General features: G+C 39.7%; 3 protein-coding genes across 4 annotated transcripts in view; 1 reads left to right on the top strand and 2 right to left on the bottom strand.

Moving 5' to 3' along the window:
• Nucleotides 1–242: 242 nt before the first annotated feature.
• ETFDH (electron transfer flavoprotein dehydrogenase) lies at nucleotides 243–19,857 on the bottom strand. Its single transcript, XM_066548218.1, has 13 exons — nucleotides 19,767–19,857; nucleotides 17,673–17,819; nucleotides 17,014–17,243; nucleotides 16,080–16,161; nucleotides 15,703–15,821; nucleotides 15,318–15,395; nucleotides 12,634–12,780; nucleotides 10,751–10,891; nucleotides 8,677–8,820; nucleotides 3,629–3,797; nucleotides 1,719–1,901; nucleotides 1,157–1,378; nucleotides 243–849 (listed from the first exon to the last, which is right to left on the bottom strand). Exons 1-13 carry the CDS (start codon nucleotides 19,798–19,800, stop codon nucleotides 686–688), a joined length of 1,860 nt encoding a protein of 619 aa, XP_066404315.1. The 5' UTR covers nucleotides 19,801–19,857; the 3' UTR covers nucleotides 243–685.
• A 170-nt stretch (nucleotides 19,858–20,027) lies between these two features.
• C4H4orf46 (chromosome 4 C4orf46 homolog) lies at nucleotides 20,028–21,534 on the top strand. Its single transcript, XM_066549047.1, has 2 exons — nucleotides 20,028–20,198; nucleotides 20,294–21,534. The coding sequence occupies exons 1-2, from the start codon at nucleotides 20,037–20,039 to the stop codon at nucleotides 20,447–20,449; spliced, it is 318 nt and encodes a 105-aa protein (XP_066405144.1). The 5' UTR covers nucleotides 20,028–20,036; the 3' UTR covers nucleotides 20,450–21,534.
• A 282-nt stretch (nucleotides 21,535–21,816) lies between these two features.
• The window catches only part of RXFP1 (relaxin family peptide receptor 1), a 46,993-nt gene continuing 42,568 nt past the window's right edge, over nucleotides 21,817–26,241 (bottom strand). For both annotated transcript variants that reach the window (XM_066548216.1, XM_066548217.1), the window contains exons 17-18: nucleotides 25,745–25,963; nucleotides 21,817–23,707 (exon numbers count right to left, since the gene is read on the bottom strand). In XM_066548216.1, coding sequence (XP_066404313.1) covers nucleotides 23,406–23,707; nucleotides 25,745–25,963 — 521 coding nt within the window. In that variant the 3' untranslated portion in view covers nucleotides 21,817–23,405. The remainder of the gene's footprint in view (nucleotides 23,708–25,744; nucleotides 25,964–26,241) is intronic.

Raw genomic sequence — 26,241 nt, 5'->3', positions numbered from 1 at the left:
AGTGCTTCCTGAGCAGCTTGGTTTCACATGAAGAGAATGTAGGCATTTTCACAGTTCCTATTAGAGCAGGCCTGATGTTTAACAGCATTTTTATTCCTTACATAGAATGAAGATGCAGATTTTTTTTTAGAACCACTTTACAAGAGGTATTCCCTGTTATCATCATCAGAAAAAAAAAAAAAAACAAACAAAACCCCACCCCAAACTGAAAATTTGATGTAAAATGTAACACTTTAAAGCAGTGACAATTTTCTAGACTGATTTATTTCCCTGACTGCCAGGTATGATTACATGTAAATCACTCCATCTAGAGAGAGAAAATACTTTTTTAAAGGTGGGTACTAAATTATTCCACCGTAATACGCACAGTTCTTTCTGGATATGGCTCCTGCTATCACTGAACTTCAGCAGTAAATCCAAGATCCAAAGCTCCTTTGTCAGTCCTGATAAGAACTTTTGCCTGCCATACAGCTCCTGTAAAGAAGTGCTATTAAATAAGGCTAGGGTTTAACCAGAAGGCACTAACTTTGTATTTAATGCAACAGTCAAATGTAAAATTCAGAATGGCACATTAGTCTCAAACTCTTTTAACATTCAAGTCAGTGCTGTACATTAATTATGCTGCAGCATAAAATACTCCAACATATTTGTTGGTGATCAGAAGTCACTGAATTGATCTGTTAGTTTACATTCCATTATAAGCTGGTCCTCCTCCACCTTCAGGTACTACCCAGTTAATGTTCTGACTTGGGTCTTTAATATCACATGTTTTGCAGTGGACACAGTTCTGAGCATTTATTTGCAGCCTTGATCCTTCTCCTGATTCCAGAGGAACATACTCATAGACTCCTGCAAAGACAAGAAGGGAGCTATCACTTTGCTGAACAGCTTCCCCCTGCATGTATATTCTACTTACCAGCAAGTGTAACAAGGGAAGAATATTATTAATGTGACTTAATTCCCTTCTAACACATTTAACAGCTATTTCATCACAAAAGTACTGCTAACATGTTTTAAGACCTTCAACTGAACCCCCTTCTTGGAGGAAAATTGGGATGGAATGCTTGAAGTAAGCAGGAGGTCAGGTGGACCCTTCCTGAAGTACTTAGTCTTTCATCTTGCAGAAACAGCTGACACACACATTTTTGTTACCTACCTGCAGGACAAAACCTTTGCTCCGGTCCATCGAATACAGCCAGATTCCTGCTCACAGGGACGCTGTCATCTTTGAGAGTTAAATGAGGGGGCTGGTCATCTTCATGGTTTGTACCACTTAAAGCCACAGATGACAGGAGATCAAAACTGATTTTTCCATCGGGCTTTGGGTATTCAATAGGGGTGCAGTCTTTGGCTGGCTTGAGCTGAGCATAATCTGGTCCTAAATACATTTTTAATAAATTTCAGTATAGAATTATTGTAATTTGCAGTTACTCAAGAACAATTTAACTAAGCTGTTTTAACTTCCCTTGTCATCAGAATGAAGTACTTCATAAAAGACAGCCTTTTTCACGAGACAAATATCTATACCAAGTTATACTAAGCAATGTTTTAATGTCTTAATTTACATTGTGTGGTAGCTGATACGAGGGTCTGCTTCAATTTTATCATCTATTTCTTTTGTACACTTTAAGGCCTCATGACTGGACTGGATGTGCACTAGCCGAAACAGACCAGAAAAGATTGACATACAAATTTAGAATCTTCTTCAGGAGAATTACCTGGATGTTTTAATGTCCATGGTTCCATTCCTCTCAGTATCCAATAAAATATGCCTGTATATATCATTCCTCCATACACACCAAGTACGGTATGGCAGGATGGTCGGATGTTTCTCACTGCATACAGCTCTTTCCACACCCAGGACTTCTTCAGGTTCTCTTCATATTCTTGCACATCAAGTCCTAAGGCAGTACATTACTTGTTAGGTACCTACAGTACATCAAGACTATCCTTGAAATAAAAGAATAAATGCTGAATAAAAGCAACTGCTAGCAATGAAATCAGCAAAATGAGAATTTCAGAACTGTAAGCTAGGAATATACTAGACAACATATTTCAGCCTCTTGAATCAAGAGATGTGTTCTGTTGGCAGACATGTACTGCTCCTTTGTAGCCTCTATTAAATTAGCCACAAGCAGCATTAAATTGTCTCAAAACTCAGAAAAATATAATCAGACAGGTGGCTCCATTGGCACCTCTGTGGGAAAGCAGCTACTCACTCACAGAACCTGAGTGCTGACCAGGACAGTCCACCTGTGATCCAAAGCCAGGTTTGCAATTCTAATGTCCAGTTCTAAAGCTTTTTCCAAAGAAGTTTTGCAACCAAAGTCCCATTTCAGTAACTACAGCTATGGCCCAACAGATAATGCCAATACTAGATAATTTCTCCCTTTGTAATTAGCACATTCATGAGATGTATTTGACTGCAAACTTTTGATTTAAACTCTTTGTATTCTTTACAAATACTAGACATTTCACACTTGATACATCTACCACAGTGTAAAGTCAAGTAATTATATTTAAAAATAATCTTTCTTCAAATGAAGATTATTTGAGAGCTTTCTCTTCACCACTCTCCATTACTACTGTATAGGAATAAATGCTCTAAATAATGAGTTTTAAGCCCTGTCTACATACGAAAAGCATGCTTCAGTCCATATTTCCCATAAAGTCCATTATCTCTGCAAAGAGAAGGAAGTGGGCTGTAGCAGTCCAGTCTTGACAAGACTGGAAAACAGCATATAAAACCTGTCCATAATCAAACAGGAGTGGCACACTACCCACCAACAGTGTTTAGAGCTTCAGATGGATTCTAAGCATTTTAGCATGTCTAGCTGAAGTTTTAATTGTTCAGCACACCTTCTGTGTATGGTGTGTTTCAGCTGAATGAGAGCTCATTAGGCCTCAATCCTCCAGTACAGAGAGAAGATTTCTAAAATAATCATCATTTGGCACCTAGATATAGTCTTAGCTCCAGAGTGACCAAAATTCTAGTTCTCTCACTCTCCCTACAGATTTTATTAACAGATTTAAGGGGACAACTAAGGCTTAAACAAATCACTACAAGGTGGTCAGGACCAGGTGATTACTACAATGTGCTTGTATTATGTATAAAATAAAATACACGTATTCTCAAACTGAGAGAACTAAAAGATTAAAAGACAGAAAAAAGAACTGGATGAAAACAGGATCCTAACAACAGTAAGAGCAAATTTGAAAAATCTCATGCTGTTTTGCTTCATCTAATCTATTCCCTTTTTTTTTTCTTGTTTCAGCAGGCTTTCAGTAACACTTTCTGAATCATAAAGCACTACTTTTTATTGTGTTTGTAGGAACAAAACTATTCTTGTTTACTTACACAGGAAGCATAAGCTTACTTTTCAGATGGTCATTAGAGCTTCTAGCAGTAGGATCAATACTTATGAATAACAGCAAATATTAATTTCTTTAATAAATAATTTGACATTATCAATAGTAAATAAACAATAAAATATATTTTAAACACACCCATTTCATGACTTATTCACATTTCCAACTAATTCGTTCAGCTTGATTAATTACTGCTGTTAGTTGGTGGTGGTTCTAATTGAACACAAGGTAATTACAAATCAAAGTAAAATGATCTTACCTATTGTCTTTGATTGGAGATTTTCATTGGTTAATCGACTAAAAATGGCTTCTGAAGCCAACATGCCACTTTTCATTGCAGTATGTGTTCCTTTGATCTTGGGAACATTCAAGAGTCCAGGACTGCAACCAATTAATAATCCACCTGGGAAGGTGAGTTTGGGTATTGACTGAAAGGAAAACAGAACGAAAGGTTTTGTTCTTGTTTGGTTTTCTTTGTTGAAGTGAAAATAACATTCTGAAATTAAACTGGCATAAGGCTTGAGTGTCCTCTCCATTTTCAGACTTGGCATACGTACTCTCTAAACATACACCAGTTATTCCACTTACTCGTGGAATTTGAGCATAGTATGCACATTGGAATACAGACACTTGTGCTGAATATGAAAGTGGTATTTTCCTTATATCCTCTCCACAGCTGCCTTATCTGCAGCAAAACTCCAGTAGTGTCACCCACCGATAGGTGTTCCTCCTTCAAGCTCAAGTAAATTTTTTAAAATTAAAAACCCAAACTCCCATCTGCTTCCCTGATTTCCACACAGTAAATTGTACTCATCTCACCTCACAGGGCTGTATTCCACAAATCTTTTTCTGTGAAACTGCACAATGCTATCATGCCTGCCCCCCATCTCCTTATTTTAGAAGTTGCTCACAGCCAGCAAATATATTTTGGTGCAAAATCACCATCTTACTCCCATTCTGTAAGCATAATGTCATAGAGTATGGTCAACTCACAAACCTAACACAGCCAAGATGATTTGGTCAGGTCAATAGTATTAATATACTACGTTATACACCTATATTGACTAAGGAATACCTCAGCTATCAAGGTGATTAAGATTTTACACTGGAAACAGCTTCGAAGTGCAGACTGACTGCAGAACTTTGAGCAGAAAGCTCTGATCAAAGCCTAAGTCACAAATTGCTGAAGTTTTGAACATACCCTTCTTCCTAAAGTCTTTAGTGCTGAGCAGCACATCTTAATCTAGCATCCTGCTTTTATTAAAACTGTCTGAAAGAATTAATTTTGCAGTAACCTAAATACTAAACAAGTAGTTGAATTTCATGAAAAATGTCAAAAAAATGTATCCCTTGGAATTTAGGGTAACCCAAATCAAAAGTTTTGTTTCTTCTGCTTGGTCAATTGTTACCTCTTTACTAGTCATCCAGGACTGCTTACTTTTGTATAGTCATATAGCAATCACTAAAAAGTTATATTACACAGCATTTCCTCTGTGTTTTGTGCAATTTGTTTAAACAGAGACCTAGTGATTTGGTTCACAGAAAAGGTAATTCAGGCTGAAAACACAACTACAACTTAGTTTTCTGGGAAAAGAAGTTCCAAGTTCAGCTACATAACACTATTTCAAAGAGATTAAGTATGTGGGATGTTCTCTCTCTTCTCTCAGAAAACAGCCATCCTATGTTATCTATTAGGATTCAATGGTGCAGCACTGACAAAAGCATAGAAAGACTTCTTGACTGACTCTGAATTGCATAGGAAGATGGTGATCAAGTACTTTTCTTCTGCAAACACTGTTTCATGTAATATGCACAGTGACCCACCATACTGCTAAAGAATAAATGAGATTAAGGATGAGTCATGTAACACAAAAGGTAGCACATACTGCAGCTTTGGTAGTAATTCTCATTATTAGTACTATGGCACTTGGTGCCTGCTTTCATAGTCAGTGGAAGAAACACATCATGCCTCTGAGATACAGAAGCAAAACATGACTGCTTTAGAGAAGGGGAGACACCTGCTCCCTGCAGAGTCTTTCCTGCTGGCAGACAGGAAACCTCATGTTCTTCCTCCCCTTAGCTCCAGACCAGGGCTTAAAATCTGTTAAGTGAGTCTAATGTTTGACACTGAAATGAGTTGTCAGGTTTTCCCCCCCCGATATTCATAGCATACACTGCTCAATAACTGCAACACCTTTTTCTCCACAAAACTCTTAAACCTTTCAAAAGCTTTTGATAAAATAGAGACAAAATAGAGAGTGCATGGGAATTTAGGTGCTTTGTTTTGCAGTTTTAATAAATATTATAAATAGTAGCTACAGAGATTAAGTTACTAAACTCTCATCCTTCTTCCACAGACATTAAAAAACACATGCACTCTCTCTCCTCCTTCACTCTGTGCTAAAGATTGAAGATCATGGTCATTAGGTTATCTATAACAAAAAAGCTGAAGTTGGTGGTAACTCTATACACCTATTTGATGCAATTCTGTTACCAAAATCAAAAACTGGAGCTATGGAATGACTTACATAAGAAAATATTCCTGGACTACAGTGATACAAATGAGTCACACTGCTACAGTTATTAATCAAAGCAACACATGCAAAAGAAGAGCTAATCTTAAAACTCTTCCTAAGTGAATCATCAATAAAGCTTTTTTTTACTGAAGCCATGTATTAAAAAAAGTCTTTTAGAAGAGTGACTTCATGATCACCTAATCAAATCTATCTACAGGAAATTAAAAAAACCCACCAAAAAGCCAATGAAGCAAAACATGCTTTTATATTAGGAACAATGGAAAGTAAGGGACATATTGGTTTAAATCCAACAAAGATGTTCAAAGATGAGGCAGAGATGTGCAAGATATGTAGTTCTACTATGTAACTTAGCACAATGTCTGTAAGTGACTTAAAAATACTGTATTTTTTCAGCTATAGGTTTTGAGTATAAGGAGGGTGCAACTAAAGTCACACTCTGGCTACTTCACCAAAGCCAGAAATTCAATGACTATGTGTGACAGAGAAACCAGGGCACAGGGTGGAAAAAGAAGCCCCTCTTGCATAAAAGTCTAGATTAGAACATCTTGGTATTTTCCATGGTGTCTGTGCTAATAGTGGAGTGGCAATGGTTTTTGAAATAAGCCAGTAACACAGCTGTGTTACAATATGATATGACATATTTCCACTGCAGAGTGGACAAAATCAACGCTCAGATTGATTAAATGTGCAGCATGGGTGTAATCAAGAAGCTGCTTCCTGAACTCACATGACTCACTGCCAGGAATGCACACTGGGGTCAAAGCCTAACTCCACATGACTGTGACAAGAGTGAAGCTGTGATGAAATTCTGCTTGTATTGCAAGAACCTCGTGAAGCCACGTTTATACTGAGAAGAGGTTCAAAAAGGAAAGGCAAAGTAGTCAGAGGGCAGAGTGGCATGGCCCCACATACAGGCTGCAGATCATGGACACTCAGGCTAGTTTTAAGGTCCAAACTGAAAGGAGTATCTGGAAGATGGATCTGGGAGTACAGAACATACTGCCACACCATGTGTTTCAAGATGAGAAGCTAACAGGTTGAATGTACTTTAAAACTGTTAAATATAAACTCCAGACCATTTTTTGCAAGCTTTTCCAGCCCTTTCAACTGACCTTAGTCAGAAAGGTCAGTATTTAAAGGGAAATGTATCAATCAGAAAGTTCTGAATAATACATATTCAAAATTTTACCTTTTGCACTACTTAAGTTAACAAAATGAACAAAGTATTCCACCTCCCAAGAAAGCAGAAATTCAAAGTTGAGCATGAAAGAAACTCAAGGTATTCGTACTTGAAGAGGTAAAGATTTACCTGCCAAACTACATTACAGTTTCAGCATCAATAGTGACTTAAGGTTCAAGCACTGAAAAGGAGTTCTTTTTGCTGGGATAAATAAGTAATTTGGAAGACCCCAAAAGAACAGATCAGTGCTACTACCCTGTCTTCCCCAAGATTCCAGGCAAAACAAAAGATAAATGGCATCTTTGCGATGAACATTCTTGACTGCAATATAAATTCCACTTCACTGGCTGCTCATAGCTTGGACAAACACTCTGCTGGGTAAAATCTCTGGATGTCTGGGCTCAGAGAATGTTAGTGAGTGGAGTTACATCCAGTTGGCAGCCAGTCACTAGCAGGATTCTGCAGGGCTCAGTACTGGGGCCAGACCTGGCTAATATCTTTATCAATGACCTGGACAAGGGGATTGAGTGAACCCTCAGTCAGTCTGCAGGCAGCACAAAGATGGGTGGGAATGCTGATCTGCTGCAGAGGGATCTGGACAGGATGGTTCTATGGACCAAGGCTGATTATACTGACATCCAGTAAGGCAAAGTGCTGTGTCCTGTCCTTGGGTTACAACAGCTCCATGCAGTGCCTTAGGCCAAGGGCAGAGTGACTGGGAAACTGCCCAGCAAAAAGGACATGGGGAGTCCTGCCAGCTGAACATGAGCCAGCATGTGCCCAGGTGGCCAAGAAGGCCAATGGCATCCTAGCTTGGATCACAAATAGTGTCGCCAGCAGGACCAGGGCAGTGATTATTTCCCTGCAGTCAGCACTGGTGATGTTGTATCTTGAATCCTTTGCCCAGTTTAGGGCCCCTCACAAGACATAGAAATGCTGGAGTGTGTCTAGGGAAGGGCAATGGAGTTTATGAAGAGCCTGGAGCTCAGGTTGTATGAGAAGTAGCTGAGGGAGCTGGGGGTGTTTAACCTGGAGAAAAGGAGGCTCAGGGGGGACCTTACTGCTCTCTACAACCACCTGAAAGGAGGGTGCACTGAGGCGAGGGTCAGTCTCTTCTCAAAAGTGGCAGGAAGAGAGGAAAGGGGCTCAAGTTGTGCCAGAGGAGGTTTAGATTGGATATTAGGAAAAATATCTTCACAGGAAGGGTTGTCAAGCACTTGTACAGGCTGCCCAGTGAAGTGGTTGAGTTGCCATGCCTGGATAAGATATATAGATGTGGCACTTGGGGATATGGTTTAGTGGTGGACTTGGCAGTGGTGGACTAGTTACTGGACTAAACGTTGTAAATGGTCTTTTCCAATCTAAATGTTTCTATGATTCTGTATTTCATTTAGAAAGTAAAGTGAGTATGTCAGAAGATTTTCAGTATGACAGAGCCTAAGCCTAGCTAATCTCAGCAGCCAGTACCCAGCAAGACAAAAAGCTTTTTCTGTCCAGCAAAACATTTGGTATAGCATGCAAACCAAATCTACAGAACTAAATTTATGGTCTAGAAAATTCAAAGATTAAAGCTTTGTGAAAAAAAATTACCTGGATACCACCTTCATTTAACGCTCTGGCACCATAGGCAATCCTTGTTCCACCTTCCAAAGTAGGCTGTACACTAGGATGATGCTTCCACCTCTGAAATTCTCTAAATGGATTCAAATAGGGATTTTGATAATCTAAACCAACCTTAAAAAAAGAAAAAAGTGCACATCAATAAAAACAAGGTATGAAATTTCAACAAAAATTTGAAATCAAAGCAATTGCATATTACCACATCAAGTCTTTAAATCTATTTTATTCTAAAGCAACCTCAGGATCATTCTACTTAATCTACTGCCAAAAATATATTTTATTAATGGTACAGCAGGAGCAAATCTAAAAATTTGCTGCTACAAGTCTGGCCTTGTCCCCACCTGAAATATAGAAAATATTTAATTGCATTGTAACCTCCCTTCAGCTGTCTTTGGTACAAAAAGAATTAAATTAAGCATGATTTAATGGGTGGGATAAGCAGCAAAACTTGTTTTAAATTTGCATTTCATACCTCTGCCCAAAAAAAGCTGAAAAAAGAGTAAACAATTATTTTTTGATTGTTACGTCCTTGAGCTCTCATACTTTAAACAGTTCTTCAAATTGTTTAGTACTCAATTATAATTTCCAATTAGGTGAACCATTGTAATAAAGCACAGGGGAGCAATGATGAAAGCAGAAAATGGGGTAAAATTGATTGCCAGTGGGCTGGATGCTCAGGATACTTATACATTTGAGAATTTGACCAAATATATACTCTGCATTTCCCATCTTTAAGATATTCTTAAAAAGAATTCTCTTGCTGAATTTTTATCTTTTGAGAAAGGGATTATTTCTGGTTCCTGTGAGCTTTATTGGGGATAAGTAACAAAATACATCATGAGTCAGCAGCAATCAAGACTTTGGTATCTGTGGCAGCTCACTTCTTTTAGAGCAGTGCTTGCATCTGCGTTGCTGACAAGACAAAATTAATGAACAAGTTCCAAAATAAGGGTAAAATAACCCTACTACAAGAATCATCTCAGACTGAAATAGGTATAAAGTTCAAAGACAAAAAAGTGATTGTGTGTTCACACAGAAGTTGATTTTTTCCTCTCTGGAGAGAATATGAATGTTACTGATTACCTACCATTCTCTGCAAGAATCAGAGCTCTCAGCCCTTCTAAAATCAAACAGAAATTGAGTATCTACTGTATGTACTTATTAATTACTTAACACACAAGTATGCGTGTCTGAGAAAACTAATGAATTTTTTTCAATGCTTCTTACAAAACAGTTAGACAAAAATAGAATTTTTCCACACACTCTGTAATCGTTTTGAAATCTAGGAGACAGAAGTGTCAGCTCAGTCCCATGCTGCTGAAAGTCCAATTTGTATGCTTGGGTCGTACAACATCCGTGTTGAAGCACGTGCATAGGGTAAATAGTGAATTTTTCATTTTGAACTGTAGGTGATAGAATTTCCAATCCCTGCTCCTTGCATCACCTGGCTGCCAGAATGACACCAGACTATCTCTAGAGATCTCACACTTCTGATAAGCGGCAAGAAGCTGCCTGCCCAATTCAGAAAGGGAGTTGCTAAAGAGGGCAATGCCAACAGGGGTCGAGAATACCAAAACCAAAGTGAAGAGCTCAGAAATGAAAGGGACATTGCTAGTAGCATTGCAGTGCTTCCATTTTAGAGACTTCTCTCAAAAAGTGGAGTTACATACAGGTTTGACACATGGATTAGGAAATGGAACTATAAAAAGTGCATGTGATTTAGATTTCCTAACTTACAAGAATTTTTTGAGCACAGTTTTGATTAGTCATTTGGTTTTGCCATTACCAAAATTTGCTTTGTTTGCAAAGAAATTATGAATAAGTTTTCTAGCTGGTCTCAATAAAAGACATTGGATTAAAGATAGATTAATATGACAAATTAGCCTTCCCTAGTATGGGCATAACCACACTTCAGATTGAGACAGGACTAAATTTGGTCTGCTCCTATTCTTGTATTTACATTTTCTCAATAAAACAGAGAAAAGAAACTGCATAAAATGAAGATCAAACAACATGTAAGAATGAAAAAACTAACTTCACTTACCACAAATCCAAGAGCAACTAAAGGCTCAGGCTCATTTAAGTGATAAAGAAAGGATCCTCCATACGTATGTCTGTCTAATGGCCAGCCTACAGTATGTTCCACTCTTCCTGGTTTCCATTTTGTTTTATCAATAGTCCATAACTGAAATGAGGATGACCAAAAAATTACTTCAGATTGCAAAGTAATGGCCTTGCAATAATATATTAAGAGACAAACACACCATTACATATAGAAGAAACTTAATTTACTCCTATGAGCAATGCAAAAATTCATACAGCAAAATACCAACTGTTCAGTATAGTTTTTTGGATTACTATTTAAGGTTTTCCCAATACCTCTCTTAAAATGCTGTGTATCAGAAAATGTGACTGAGACTCCAGTACTACACCCAAAATTTTCATTCCAAGATTCCTAATACTAGTGACTTTGACAGATACTTCTGCCACAGAATGCAATGCTTATGTTGCCTTTTTTCTTTGAAAGTATTACTTTTTCATATGATTCTATGAATTATCTTCTCAGTTTTTCAAGGTCAGGACAAAGAGTTGATCTAAATATTTTCTGTCAAACAAATTATCCTGTCTCTGCTGTCTTCTACACGTTTTCAGTGCTTCACTGACCCATGGTGAACTGAGAGAAGCATTTTCATGTTTTCAAGATTGAGTCAATTTTCTGCTCATTTCACAAAACATCTTTGCACCATGGAGGTACATGCCAGGCACAGTCTAATGACAGGAGGGCAGTTGAGCACCATAGATCAGCTCAAGCATTGAGAGCACACCTACAGTAATGCTCCAGTTTAGATTAAAGAGCACGTTTTTGAGTGGGACTTCTGATTCCTCCCACTTACTGTGTTTTGACTCACATCATACAGCAGCCAAGGCATGAACTGGATTCATTCAATGTGAAACTCAAAGACAGGGTCCTAAAAGTCCATCTAAAACATTCCAGTCATGAAAGGGCACTCAGTCCATGGGACCAGATGACAGCTAGTCCAAAGTAAAAATAAACCTGAGGCGTGCATAAGTATGGACAACAGCTCCTCAGCACCAACTACTTCAGACCCACTGCTACTGGACTGCACTATTTGCTAAAGCAGACAGTCTCAACTGGAAGTAAGGGACCTCTACAGGAAAACCCTTCTTTAATGACAATTTCAGTATTAGAGACTATAACTAAGATTATGTCATATTTACAGAATGGTTATTCTCTACAGAGTGTAAACTAATCATTTAACTAGTACGTGCTTACAGCTACAAAATATTTAAGTAATTCTGTTACAGTCAAAACTCTGAACATATTCTAAAATAATACAGCTCTTTTTCATGAGTGATATTTGCTGAGTAAAGAATATTTTAAAAAGGAAACCTCATTCCTATCCCAATTTTATATGCCCAACGAAGGGAGTTTTTTTTTAAAGAAAGGCTCATCCAGAAGGTGCTTCAGAGACCACAACTCATCATCTGAAACAGCTCTCCTCTCTCCTTTTTTACTAACATACAGAAAAGTCCACAGTAAGTATTTTCTTCCTTCCTCATGTACTAAAGCCCCCCCAAAAGTAGGCAGCACAAATTCCTTCCTTGTTTAGCAGATACACAGAAAACAGATATCACAAGTGACTGTAATTTGAAAGTGTTAACAGAGCAGATTCACAGGTACCTCTAGTTATAACAGATACAAGAGAAGCAGCAGCTGAAGTGGAACAGTCACAACATTCAGAGAACATCTGCTCTGATCAGCCTCAGAACAGCAAAGATTCTGAATTTTCAAAGTGTAACTCAAATTAATTCTTACATCTTACAAAAATTAGCTAGAAAGCAAACAGAATCTACCTTTAAGTCTTATGCTATTTTCTCTAATTGTTAAAATGATGAAAGTGGTACCTCTTTCAATCCAATGCCATAGCTCTGAGGTTGACAATTCTCCCTTAGATTGTATCTTTTGTACAGCTGTTTGGCTAGATGTCCATGACAACCTTCAGCAAAGACTGTGACTTTAGCATGGAGTTCCAAGCCTCTTTCAAAGGTAGCCTGCAAAAGTACAGCATTTCATCAGCAATTAGGTCTGTGCCACACCAAACTCACAGCAAGAAAATGGAGAGTAATAAAGTGATTTTACACTACTTGGTGACACAGCTCAGACACCACAGACCATTGCAAATTATGGCTCTAGTTCAGTTGTCTTTTCCACCCAACCATGACACACCCCTGGCAAGTCTTGGAAGGGGATTCCAGTAGAGCAGCCCCACAGTGAACTGCTATTTATCACTGAAAAAGAGAATCTTTCCAGGTCAGAGAATACTTAAATCAGATCTGCTCCTTCACAAGGTACAAAGGAACTCTGACAAAGAATCTTTACCTGTAACATCACACTTTAATTTTTGCTCATGAAGTCACATTACATTGTAATGTTTTGTGCCCCAACACAAATGTCATAGACTAGACAGAACTACCATATCTGAAAAACCTGAATCACCCCTGCTCCCAAAAGGACCCACCACATGTCATTACCCCAATCTGGCATGTTAAAACATACAATAAAATTAAACTAAATAAAATACAACTATAAAAAAATTCTAATTAAAAATTCCAACAAGGATTGAGAACCAGGTAAGGGGAATTGGCATACTGCTGTATGAGTACATGACCTGCATCTGTGAGCACACTGGACAAGAATATAGATTATGTTTACAAATTTTTCATAATGAAAAAACCTTGCTTTCAGTCAGAAAGTTTATAGTTGAAAAAGACAAGGAAAACAGTTTTGGATTGATCTCATCAAGAGTACTCAATTAAACCATCTCAAGGTAAGCCAGCATAAGTTTAAAAGAAGTTTACTGCTTTGGTTTTTAATTGTCTCTCAGGTGCAATCTGCTTGTAACTTACAAATGAAAATGTTCCCTCTAGTTGAGAATTACATTTAAAGAGGAGTCACAGGATTTTGTGCAATTCTTGGACTCTCTGAATTTCTGATTGTCAATGTGAACTTGAATTAATTTTACAAAATTCTAAACAAGAGTCACCTCTTGAATATATAGTGTCCACTTTGAAGTAGCTTTATATAAAACAAACAAACTACAACTCCACATTGTAAATATTAGAAATTCATTAATTTGAAACATTTCAGTAATGTGACACAGCTGTATTTCACATTTAACAATCCTCTCCAGTATCTACACAAGAATTAATATGCAACTTGCTACAACGTTTTTTTACCACTGTCATTTTTATTTGGTTGGTGCTGACTGCAAGGTGAATATCTATTCATTAACCACAGTCTATTTGATTAGGCTCTGTATAAACATGTTGAAGATACTCTTGCCTTGGAGATTATACAAACTACACCTATTTACCTGAGCCTTTATGCACTGGAGGTAGTACCAACTGACAAAACTGACAGCTAAAAAACTTGAATTGAGTGACAGTGCAGTAAAAAAAGCTGCAGTAGAGGCATACTCATTATGTACATGAAAGAAGTTAAGAGATGCATTCTCCCAGAACAAACAGAGAAAAAAAATGAATCTATCTTTGTTTTGAGGATGTTAAGAAATACATCTAAAATGTTCCTTCCCATCTTAAAACAAACCCAAACTCCCAATGAAGCTGCACACGTTACTTGTGCCACCTTCTGGACAAAGCATGCACTGGAAAATGAGAGCTGTCTGTGTGTCTGTCCCCTACAGCAGATAAAAAAAAAATTACACTGGAAAAATACATTACTCCTCCACTGGCTTTATTCTCTCAAAACAAGAAAGAGTCTTTTCTTCTCACTCCCTGCCTTAAATGGGGAAAAATAGCCCACACTTTATGTGCAAGTCAATACCTCTTTGAAACTCTAGGAAACTAGAATATAAAACTTTATAAAAAAGGAAAGTAAATGTTAAGGAAAAACTTGTACTCCTAATTTATGTAGTCAAATAATTCTGTGTGAAAGTCGCTCCAAGTAAATCTGAGGTGCCACATTTTCCCAACATATTTTACAGGGAAACAGCAGACTTAGGGCACATTCTGGATTCCACTGAACAAAACAAAAATCCAAGTCTGACACCTAGGGCAGATTACTGCATCCTTTTGGATGCAGAAACATGACAACCAGCATAGAGGCATAAAGACTCAGTGTGTCTCTTGTCCCAACAAGGTAGACAGACTGTTAGCAAGTGCAACTGTGGCTGTAAATATCAAGGAAACCAAACCAGCCAGAAGTACACTCTCTTACATGATGCTGGTTACCAGATGGACTAAAACTTTCTATTTCACCTTTGGACCTTTTTCCAGGAGTTCCTGGAGTTCTTTCTGTTGTTTCCAGATTTCACATATGCCAAAACACCCTTACATAATCTTCTTCAAGACAACTTTTATGAAAAGGCTTTTTCTACTAATCTCAGAAGAATTTTACAATGTTCTGAGACGAGAACACGGGCAATCAATCAAATTTAATAGAGAGGGAAGACAGGTACTGAATTTTACACCTTTTCTTATGCTGCAGCAAGACTACTGATGGCAGTAGAAGCAGATGTACCACAATTTTCATAATTAGACCCCTAGTTATGGGGAAGATAGATACTCACTTTAGGTGCTCCATCCTTCTGAATGCCTACATCATTAGTTGCTATCCCTTTCACGCTACCATCTTCATGAAAAAGTACCTTTGGAAATATTTAAACAAACAAACAAAAAACATTGTAATGAAACTGTACTTTGAATCTATTAATTAAAAGTTCTACAGCAGAACTTCTAAACACTATGACTTAAATGGTCAAACATGAAGATTATGTATTTATTGATGTATTGTGTGCACTTTGCTGGATCTGAGCCAGGGAATTGAGACAGAGAAACACAGTTTTCACAATACATATCAGTTAAAAGGAATGTTGCACATGTACAAATGATCATGACTGCACTGAAGGAGGTTCCAAAGCCACTCTTCACAAACACACACAATGTCATTAGTACCTCAGCTGCTGCATAGCCTGGATATATCTCAACACCCAAAGCTTCTGCTTGTTCACCTAGCCAACTCACAAGGTGGCCCAGACGTACTATGTAATTTCCATGATTAACCATCGGGAGCCCTAGGCAAAAAAAGACACACACACATATAACACATGGGACACTAAGCAAAATAACCAAAGCTGTCACCTCTACAGCTACTACCTTCAAGCTAGTCTCATGTGTTATCAGAGCCATCACCTACACAGAGTGTATCACTGTAACCTATTATAGTCTACATACACTTGCTGCACTACACCAAATCAAACTTCTTTTGATTCATGAAGAAGTTCAAAAAGACACAGAGGAAGCTGACTCTCTTTTCCCTAACTAAACTTTACCTGGAAGGATTGGCACTGGAATTCTAGATGTCTCTGTTAAAATTCCAAACTTGTCTTCAGTTACAGGAGTATTAAGTGGAGCCTATAAAAAATAAAATAGAAGAAGTAAAGAGTTATGTTTTCTCAGCCAATCCAACAGAAACAACAAAATCAAACAATCAATCTGGCAGTCAAGTACAGGTTTAGTATAGCACTTCTTTAGGAAGGCATCACAAGAGAGAAGATAAAAGTACTTTATGAGGCAGTCATCAGGCAAGAATCAACACAACTACTGAGGTTAAAAAAAAAAAAGGCTTTGCAAATAACATCTATTGTACACAGGCCTGTATTACATCAATATTCTAGACCTTTTTAAAGAAGGCAGCTCAACCTGCAGATTCATCACCATAAGGCAAACTAAAGAGCTGACAGCTGACTTGCAGCTCTCAGGTGATAGCAGGCAGCTGACTGCAAGTCAGACAGCTGTTCTGGGACCTCTCTCCTAAAATCATCTTAGGCCTTTGCTACACCAGGGTGTCTGCAAAGAAGTCAGTATCAGTCATCTCCAGGAAGAGCTATTGTACAGATCCAGCACGTCTGTCATTGGTAAGGGCCAAACATCTTCCTCCTTTTACACAGAAGCTGGACTTTGCACAAAGGCAGCAAATGCAGGGCACCCCAGGCTGCACCAGACATATTGTGTATGTGCAGTAGGACTACTGCAGAAAAGAGCAAGGGCCACAGCATAACTGTGTAGACAGAAAACTTTTAGCATTGTTGAACTACAGGAAACAGACTAAAAAGAAGGTGCCCATTTTTGTTTTGTTCCATTAATGTTTTTTAAAATGGTACTTATTACCAATGGTACCAGGTACTAACTCATACCTGAATGAGTCAGATATGAAGTTCATTACAATCTAGCACTGAACTTTGGTGTTTACATGCTCATACATACCCCTCGCTCTTTCCAGTCTGGAAAGAGTTCTTCTAAGGCCCTTGGCTCGACACAAGCACCAGACAATGTGTGTGCACCAATCTGAGAAGCCTTTTCCACCAGACACACACGCACTTCTTTGCTGTGCTCAGCAGCCAACTGCTTGAGTCGAATGGCTGCAGAAAGGCCTGCAGGGCCTGCTCCAACAACCACAACATCAGCTTCCTCTGCAAATCTTTCCATGTTTACCCCTTCAATAGAAAAAATGATAATAACATAAGCCAATCTCCAATTTCTTCCAACCTCTCTCTCACTAAAACCAAACGCTCATGGTAAGAACAACTTAAAAAATCAAGCAGATACATACTGAACAGAACTAAATCTTGTTGTGATAATCGCTAAACCAAAAGCTGCTTGTATATTTTCTTTATTTAAACAAGCATAAAGTTTCTTCTGATATTATATTATAGCACTAAAGACACTCATTGTGAGATAGCAAGCAAAAATTCCATTTTTGATGAAGAATACCATTTGAAATATTAGTACTGTATTTAAGTACAGAGAATTTCCATAATGAGAAAAAACCAGCAACACATTTTAATGTCTTTAAGACTCGGCAATGACAATTGTAATAATAATAATAATAATAAAGCAGCTTTTAAAGAAGGCAGTGTTTTTACCTTCCCATCGTTTGTCTTTGTCCCGAGGATGAATTGTGTAGTGTGTGGTTATGCGAGGCACAGCGGCAGTGGAGGCACATCGTGAGACACGCAGCGATTGAAGGCAATCCTTCTTTACCAACTTCAGAGCATGAAAGCACTGACGCGCTGCAAAAACCAGAAACAACTTTAGCAAATCAGTAGCTTTTCAAATTTTTCAAAGTTTCAGAGATGCAAGAAGCACAACAAATATGACAGCTTCCCCCTCCCAAAGGCTACCAGGTGATGTGAAGATGAGGAACCATAAACACAGATTTTAAAATTTTCAAGTAAGGAGGATGCTGTGTAATTTTTTATTAGCAGCTTCCCCTTTAAGCATTCTTTACTCAGTACACAGGCCAGCCATGCATAGCTGACATAGGATAATATACACAGGTGCCAAACACACTTTAAGTTCTGATTTGATTTTGAACTTCAAAAGGTTTATTTCAAACTGCATTAAAAGTGACCAAACAATGGTAGAAACGGGACATGCAAGTTTAGCTCTGACATCTCAACACCTGTTGAGACACACAGCTTGAGGCTACTAACACAAGGCAGTGCACCTAAAGTACATGCCATGGTCTGCAGTAAAAGCACAGACCTGAACCCAAGTGTGCTTAGCCAAAGCTAGGAACAGTAGATACAGGTAACCATTACCTTTGCTGCAGATACAGTAATTGTTGTGAAAACAAATTAGAATTTCTGTGTAAGCAAATGGATGGAAAATAAAGTTTCAAATTATCAAACCTATCAGGACTCTTTTCAGAGGGCTATTACATGTCATATTTTCCCTCTTTTAGAAACAAGTAATCAACGTGTGTGATTTGTATTAAAAAAACCTAGTATCATTAGTCTGAAAATGAGTTAGTTAAAAGGTATGTGAACTAATGTGCCTTCCTTAATAATATTCCTTCCTTAAAGAATTTGCTTTATTCGGGGATGAAGAATACCATCCTTAAAGTGGAGTATTTCTGCAAAATTATGTAAGTAAAATCACCAGTGTGCTTTGACTGAAATGTTTAGTTGAGAATGGCAATTGGCAAGGCCAGCACAAGCATCCTGTGTCACAACCTTGCCCGGTGACAATTAGGACAGAGATCTCTACATGCAAGGTAGCAAGCATTATCCATGTTGGTTCCTTAACAGGAATTCCGTTCCTAAGCAATATAACATAAAAGGTGGTATTATCATATCACCTCATGATTCTTAGTTATCCTTTACCTGCAACCAGGCAGGATCTGAGAACAAGTAAGGCTGATAATAACTACACTCGTATATATATACCTATATATATATATCTATATATATATATACATCTAATGAAACTTTAACTTAACTTTCAGGATCTTTTTTTATTTGACCATAAGTGATGGTACTAAGAATCACACAGCATATTAAAAAAAAAAAACAAAACCAAACCAATTCGTTTGCACATATGCAAAAGAAGTGAAACTCTGCTCCGAACACCTCTGATAATAGAAGGCAGATTCTTGCCCAGCGAGCGCACAGTGCCTGGGCCACGGCTATTGAGAGCTCAGGGACTCGGAAAGCGATGGGAAACGCCTGCACGACCCAGGCAATCCCCAAGGAGAAACTTTGCGGCAGCTCTTCAGTCACAGCTGTCGGGATGCTGTCTCCACAACTACTTCCCAAGCAAGGACACTCGTTCCGCTGCTTTATTTCACCCTTTAAAGCAGGTGACACCTAGAGTCCCGCCCATGTTTTTAGGCACCCCGCTGCAGGTGAATAACCCACGTCAATATCACGGAGCCGGGCCGCGGGCAGCGCTCACGCACAGCGCTGTCCTCCGGCCCTCGGGTACACAGAGGCCTCGGGCAGGGGGAGCCCCGGGCAAGGGGAGCCCCGGGCAAGGGGAGCCCCGGGGTCCCGCCCGCCGGCCCTGCTCCGGCCCCGCGCCCGGCCGGACACCGGCGCGACCCAGCCGCGACCTTTGCTCCTCCTCGGCGCCGCGCCAGCCGCCGGCTCCACCCGCAGCGCCAGCGGCCGCCCCAGCCCAGCCCGCCCCAGCCGGGGCCGAGGCCCCGGGCCCTCCCGCCGGGCCCGGCGCGTTACCTCGGCCGGCGGCCGGGCAGTGGTGGAACAGCATCGCAGCGGGCCCGGCACCGTCCGCTTCCCGCGACCGCCCCGCGCTCACCGCGCCAGCCTCGCCCCGCCGCGCCTGCGCGCCCGGCCACGGCCCCGCCCCGTGCGGGCGGCAGGACTACAGCTCCCAGGGCCGCCCGCCCATCCGCGGCCCGGGCGGCGCTCGGCGGAGCGGACCTGGGCGGGCCGTGGGCGGTGCTCGGTGGGAGGAGCTCCCGGCGCGGGAGAGCCGAGCGGGACATGGCCGAGGCAGGGCCGCTGCCGCCCGCCGCGGTGCCCGAGGGATCGCCCGGCGCCCACCCCCGGAGGGTCCGCGGCGGGAGCGAGGGGTCGGGGTCGCCGGAGCTGCCCGGCGGCGACACGCGGGAGCTGCTGGAGGAGGTGGAGATGCAGATCGGCGACGTGAGTGCGGCGCGCTGCCCTCGGGCGGGCTCCGGGGCCCCCTCGGGGACGCTGCCGGGCGCCGGTGACCCTCAACCTCTCTGCCGTCCCTCCAGGCCGCCTTCTCGCTGGCGAAGATCCTGGAGGCGACGTCGGCCGTGTCGGCCCAGGTGGAGGAGCTGGCCACCAAGTGCTCGGAGAACGCCCGGTTCCTCAGGACGTGGCGGGACCTGCTGAGGGAGGGCTACGAGTCGCTGAAGCCCAGCGGCTGAGGCCGGCCCTGCCCGCCGAGCCGCCCGCCCGGCCCGCGCTGCGGCGGGGCTCTCTTCGACCGCCGCCTTCAGGGACCTCACGTGGAGCTTTGTTTTCCCCCAGAGTTCTTACACAAATACTTGGGGGCTCTCGTATGGATGTTTTATGTTAGCCTACCGAATAAAAAAACTTTGTTTAGGGAATCAGTTTTGACTTTTAGATTCTTCGTTGAAGCTCAAGTGATCTCATACTCTCCTTTTTTTTTTTTTTTTCTCTCTCTTTCGTGCTAATGTGGTAGATACAAAGTTAGTATGTGTGCTACGTTCAGAACTCCTTACTGGTGGGGAAGCAGTGTCCTATGATAAAAAAGTGTCAGCCCTCCTTTTTAAGAGCTGTCACCAGCAGAAACCCTGCCAACCCCAGAGAAACTTCAACTAACTTCAGTTTTTTGTTACACCCTCTTTTTTTTCATGTGAAGTATGGGATAATGAGACAAGTTGTGGCTTATTTATAAGCTGTAGAAAAACCCTATACCCCAAACCTTACTATTTTTAGCAGTATTGTAATGTATGTCTATAAAGCTGCTGATTATTTTTTGCAAGATGTTTTATTACTGCAAACAATTTTACCCAACCTTTTGTTGTAATAAAGTGCCTTATGATGAACCATATATCTCTGTAGGGTAGACATTTAGCAGCATTGTTTACTGATAGGATGGATTATTTTGAACTGTAAATAAAAGCTTCTATTAGTTGGAATAGAATCTGTGACATGTATTCTCCCATCCCTGGGGAAGCACCTCAGAGCTTTTTCAGTATTTGGTTTTTTATCTTTGCCTTAAGCAGTGACTAGTTTGATAGTCTAGAGCTTACTGTTAATAGAACCTTTTGGTCTGAAGGATGGCTGATCTGTAATAAATAGCTGTCCTCACACTCCTGTACCTTAACCAGGCACTGTGGAAAAAAGTAATGCTGAGGTGCAAGGGCAGGCTGCAGGAGAATGTGACTGCCATGACTTATTAGCAGGCCTTATTTTTACTTATAGGACTTTGAGAAAGACCCATTGTAGCTTGCTTATCCAAACAATAAAGAAGTCGCAAAAACTATCAAGTATTGACTGTTATTGTGATACTGATAGAAACAAAGGTGACAGCGAATATAACCATAATCATGTGTAGTGGAAAACGGATAGTGGCAAGGTCAGGGATCCTTGCACATTTCACCAAAGGCGGTTGCAGCCCTTGAGAGGGGCTTGGCCCATGAGTAAGGAACTTCTATTGAATTGAGTTCTAATTGTCCTAGTTAAAGACAATCCATGTGGCAGGATTTTGCTCAGGTGTTTTTAACCCCAACAAGCCGAAATGTTGCTGAACAGCTTGGAAAAGAAGTTTTGTTTAGCAGATAATATTTTATTTCAGTAGAACATACAGTAGTGGGAACAAGGTGCTTAACAATCTTCAGTTTCAAATCAAAAGATAATCCAAAGTTCTGTAAACAGTTGAAGTGTGAGCCACACTTTTTCAAAATTTTACTTCTTATACTGCTAAGAAGTTAAGTGCAAACATTGGAAGTATCTTTTAATTTAATTTTAAATAGTTTCAAATCAATACAAAAAAGAAGCTGTTTTTACCTTTTTGGGCTTCTAGGCCATCAGACTGAATACGGTACTGAAAGAAGAAGGGAAGTTGTAATAATTCATAATAGAAAACATTCTCTTCATTAAGAATGTGTGAAGGAACTGCCTCTAGGGGATTGATTCAGATGGGATATTTTTTATTTTACCCTTGTAATTCTGGGAAGTAAAATAATGCTTCAAAAAGAGCTGAATGGCTGTGGTCTTTAAATTACTTTAATGCATCCAGTCATGTACAAAGTGATTAAAGTGTAGATGTCATGACACCTATTAAGACTGATAATTTTCTATTTGACCATCTCCCTTGTACATAGAGAGACATCTAAAGACTGGTATTTGTTGAAGTCTGCAAGCTGTGGTGAGCTACTTTTGGTAGCCTGTTAAGAAAAGTGAGGGAAAGAGCAGCAGCAAGGTGCTGGGATACTCAGTCCAGTCTTTCCAGAGTAAGAAGGGAGAAACTGCCACCAGTTAAAGCTGGGGGACACTCACTTGGGAAAAAAAAAAAACAACAACCAAACAAACCAAACCCCTTATTTTTATTTTTTTCATCACCACAGTTCTAGTTCTGCCTGAATTAGAATCTTAAAGATCATCTAGTCCCAGCCTCTCCCTACCATGGGCAGGGACACCTTCCAGTAGACCAGGCTGACCAAGGCCTTGTCCAACCTGGCAACTGCATTAGAAATATCATTACCACTTCACTATTGCCTTTACATGAGTGAAAAAGTCTGTAAGTTTATAAAACAAATATAATTTTCACTTATTTGGCTTTGACAATTATAGCTAACTGACCTAATTATGAAATTTGAATGTTTTTCTTACAGCTATTGCTCCTTAAAGCTTTTAAGAGATGATGCAGCCTAAATAGAGCCAGTCAGAAACTTTGAGAAGAAAATACATTTCTTAATGAGAAAACCTTTAACTCTTAAAAAAATCACCTGTTGAAATGGGAACTTACAAGAAAAAAAAAAGAAAAAAGAAGACACACACACACACACACACTTCCCCATAAATAGATGATTTTCAAACAATCTGCTTTCAGGATGAGATGTTTCAAATGACAATTCATGTTTTTTCCACACTCTTGGCTTCTGGAAGAAAAAATCCCCAAACATCTGATTTCTCATTCTGATCTAGGATGAATTGTCAAAATGTCAGGTGCTGCTGTGAGATGGTAAAATGCCAGTTCTACCTGCAAACAGACACATGGCTCCCTCTTCTTCCCGCAGTGGTTCAGGTGAGCCCTGATGTCACACCTGCCTCATTTTCCTGTGGCTGTAAAGCAGCAAGCCCACGGATGTGACGCTAACAGTGCTGATGTCACCGTGAGGACTCAAGCCGTCATTACGTGTAGGAATTCAGTCTTGTTGACTGTGTAGTCACTGAAGCATCAGAAGAGTCGGTACAAAGCACAGGCTTCATAACCTTTGGCGTGATTTCATGCATTGGCCACATCTCTACCCAAATGAATGATGGACCATACGGTTTCTGGCTGCCTTTACCTCTTTTGGATCTTCTCTGTCTGTAGTTGTACCAAACCTGGTGAATCATTTCTTTGAAAGGTCGTGTAGTCAAAGTGTAGAGAAGAGGATTCAAAGCACTATTTATTGGCAGTATAAAAATCACCACCCAAGAAGTTATGGTACCTTAGGGAGGGAAAAAGAGAGGCAGCTGTAATATGCACCCCAGTGTATATTTAGTTATATTTATATAAATATATAAATATATTTATATATATTTATATGTTAGGCTTAGCTCCTGGCACAACAGGTGCTTTTCTTTTTCTTCTTTCTGTTACACTTGCACTGCTTCTTATCTCCCTCTGTTTTCAGTACTCCCTGCAAAAGCTGACATTTATTATTCTCCCAGTAGTTCCATTTATCCCTCTTTTCTATGCCACAGCTCCCTATTTGCCCTGACAGACTTCTTGTTCTGGCTAAGCACCTTTTTCTTGCCCCAAAACCTTCTGTCTCTGCTTTCCTCCTTATCTCTTCTTGTGATCTCTGTTCCCCATCCTCTTCCCAGGACTGATGACATGCAGCGCTAATCATGCCCCTGATGTTCTGTCCTGCAAAACTATCTTCCATTCCCTGTATCCCTTCAGAGCCTAGTTTTCTCTTCTGCACCAGGACTTCTTTATTCCTCCCCTTGAAAAAGAGCATTGTACACATCCTCCTAATTGCCTTTTCCTGGTGGTAAGAGTTTCTGTGTTCACTGTCTGCCCATGTCAGTCTGTGCATCTTTACAACATCCCTTTCTCGTCCTTTACTGTTTGGGAGATAAGTTACCTGTGGGGCAGGTGGAGAAGGGACAGGATTAAAGTGCTGAAAGATGCCAGTGGGTGCCCTCCCTTGTGTTGTTTGACTTATAAAATTGTTACAGAACTGTTCCAGGAGGCATAAAAACCTTAATTGACTTTCTCCTTACAGGACACCCCTCCACGCCCCTCTCCACTTTTACAACTTTGTTGCAATATAAAGACATCCCTGTTGGCACCCATCACATAGGCTACAGTTTTGGAAACAAGCAGGTGCTTTGTTCTAAAACTATCACAATGTATCACCAACACAAAGCAAATGCTATCAAAGGAGGTTTACAATTTGTGTCAATTTGGACAGCTACCTGTCATGTCTTTAGTTTCACGAATTGAGTAATTACTCTTTAATCTGGTTCATCTATCGCAGGACATTAATTTGCTGAACCCAAGATCACCCTGTGATTCAGCAAGATTTCTTCAAGGTTTCTTGACTTATAATACACCTGTTTCTACTTTTCAAGATATTTTCTTTCAAATATCATAGGTGGTTTGATAGCTTCTTGAAGAACAATTTAAAAATATTTTAAATAACTAAATATTTAACATAATCAGCGTTACTTCCGGACAGTTGAGATGCAAGTCCAAACTTTGAAAATTTCAAATCCCAACCCTCCTGGTCAGCACATAAGGCAAAATCATCTGAGCTGAAGCATTTTCTTGCCAATGTAATATTGTGACATACATCTGTATACTGAGTCTGAATCCGCTGTTGCTGATTGTTCTGTTCATGCTCACATGTCCTTTCTAACAGGGTTAACAAGCCCCACACGAAGAGGCTTTTTTCTGGCATCTACTGGTATTGCAAAGAGAAGGAAAAAATTAAGGTGCAATTTTAGTCTTTTAAGTTACACTATTTTGACATGGGAGTATATTCACAGCATGAAGAAGATAAACATCTTTATGTGACTTAATGATTTGAACTATAAATACCAGCTTGTAAAATAAAGTCATTTCAGAATAAGTTAGGTTATTAAATCAAGATAGAAAATACTATATTGTCCTGAGACATTTAGGTAACAGAACCAGCAAAAGTCCTAAGATGAGAAAAGCCAATGCAACTCAGCCTTAATTTTAAAATATATTTTATACATTTATAGATATTATATGCAGACACACTTTAATGATTTGAATTTTGGAGGTTTTTCTGTAACTCAAAGGTGACTAATCTTTCATTATTATAGTAATAGAGTTTAATCAAATAGCAAAACTATATAGTTCATGATATTGTGTGTACATATATATAGATATAGAACATTAAGTTGATTTCAGCAACATAGTTCATTTCATTAAATTATTTTTCTTCTGAAGTAGAAGGAACATTTCATGCAGGCACTGTTGAAACAGCCTCATAAAAGAAAGGACATACCTGGTATTTCTACTCGAAGTAAAGAAAGGAGTTTCAAAATAAAAATAGGTATCCAACATAGTGCATCAGTAAATACAATGAAGAAAAAACGTTTAGCAAGGATCATCTCTTTTTTAATATGATTCCGAATTTCAGTAGCCATAATAGCTGTCTGGTGAACACTGTAGAACATACTCCCATAGGAAAACACAATGATGATAAAAGCTGCCAAGTTTACACCTGTTTAAAAGTTAAAATTAATTATACCTTAAAAGAATAATTGCAATTCTACATCATCTATTTGCATTCTGGATAATAAAGAAGAATATTTCATCTAAACTGCTAGTCCCATGGAATTAAGTGGCCAGAAAATCTGAGTCTGTCCTCATCCTGAAGACTGAATTTTTGTCTCTACTCAGGTATTAATTTTATTCACTGATAATTGGCAAAAGATTGCCATCTGATTAAAACTAAATAGTTCTTCTCTAGCCTTACCATTGCTTTACTTCCCTAACATA

Source organism: Molothrus aeneus, chromosome 4 (assembly GCF_037042795.1).
Source record: "Molothrus aeneus isolate 106 chromosome 4, BPBGC_Maene_1.0, whole genome shotgun sequence".
NCBI classification, from domain to species: Eukaryota; Metazoa; Chordata; class Aves; order Passeriformes; family Icteridae; genus Molothrus; species Molothrus aeneus.
This window is presented reverse-complemented; position numbering and strand designations above follow the sequence as displayed.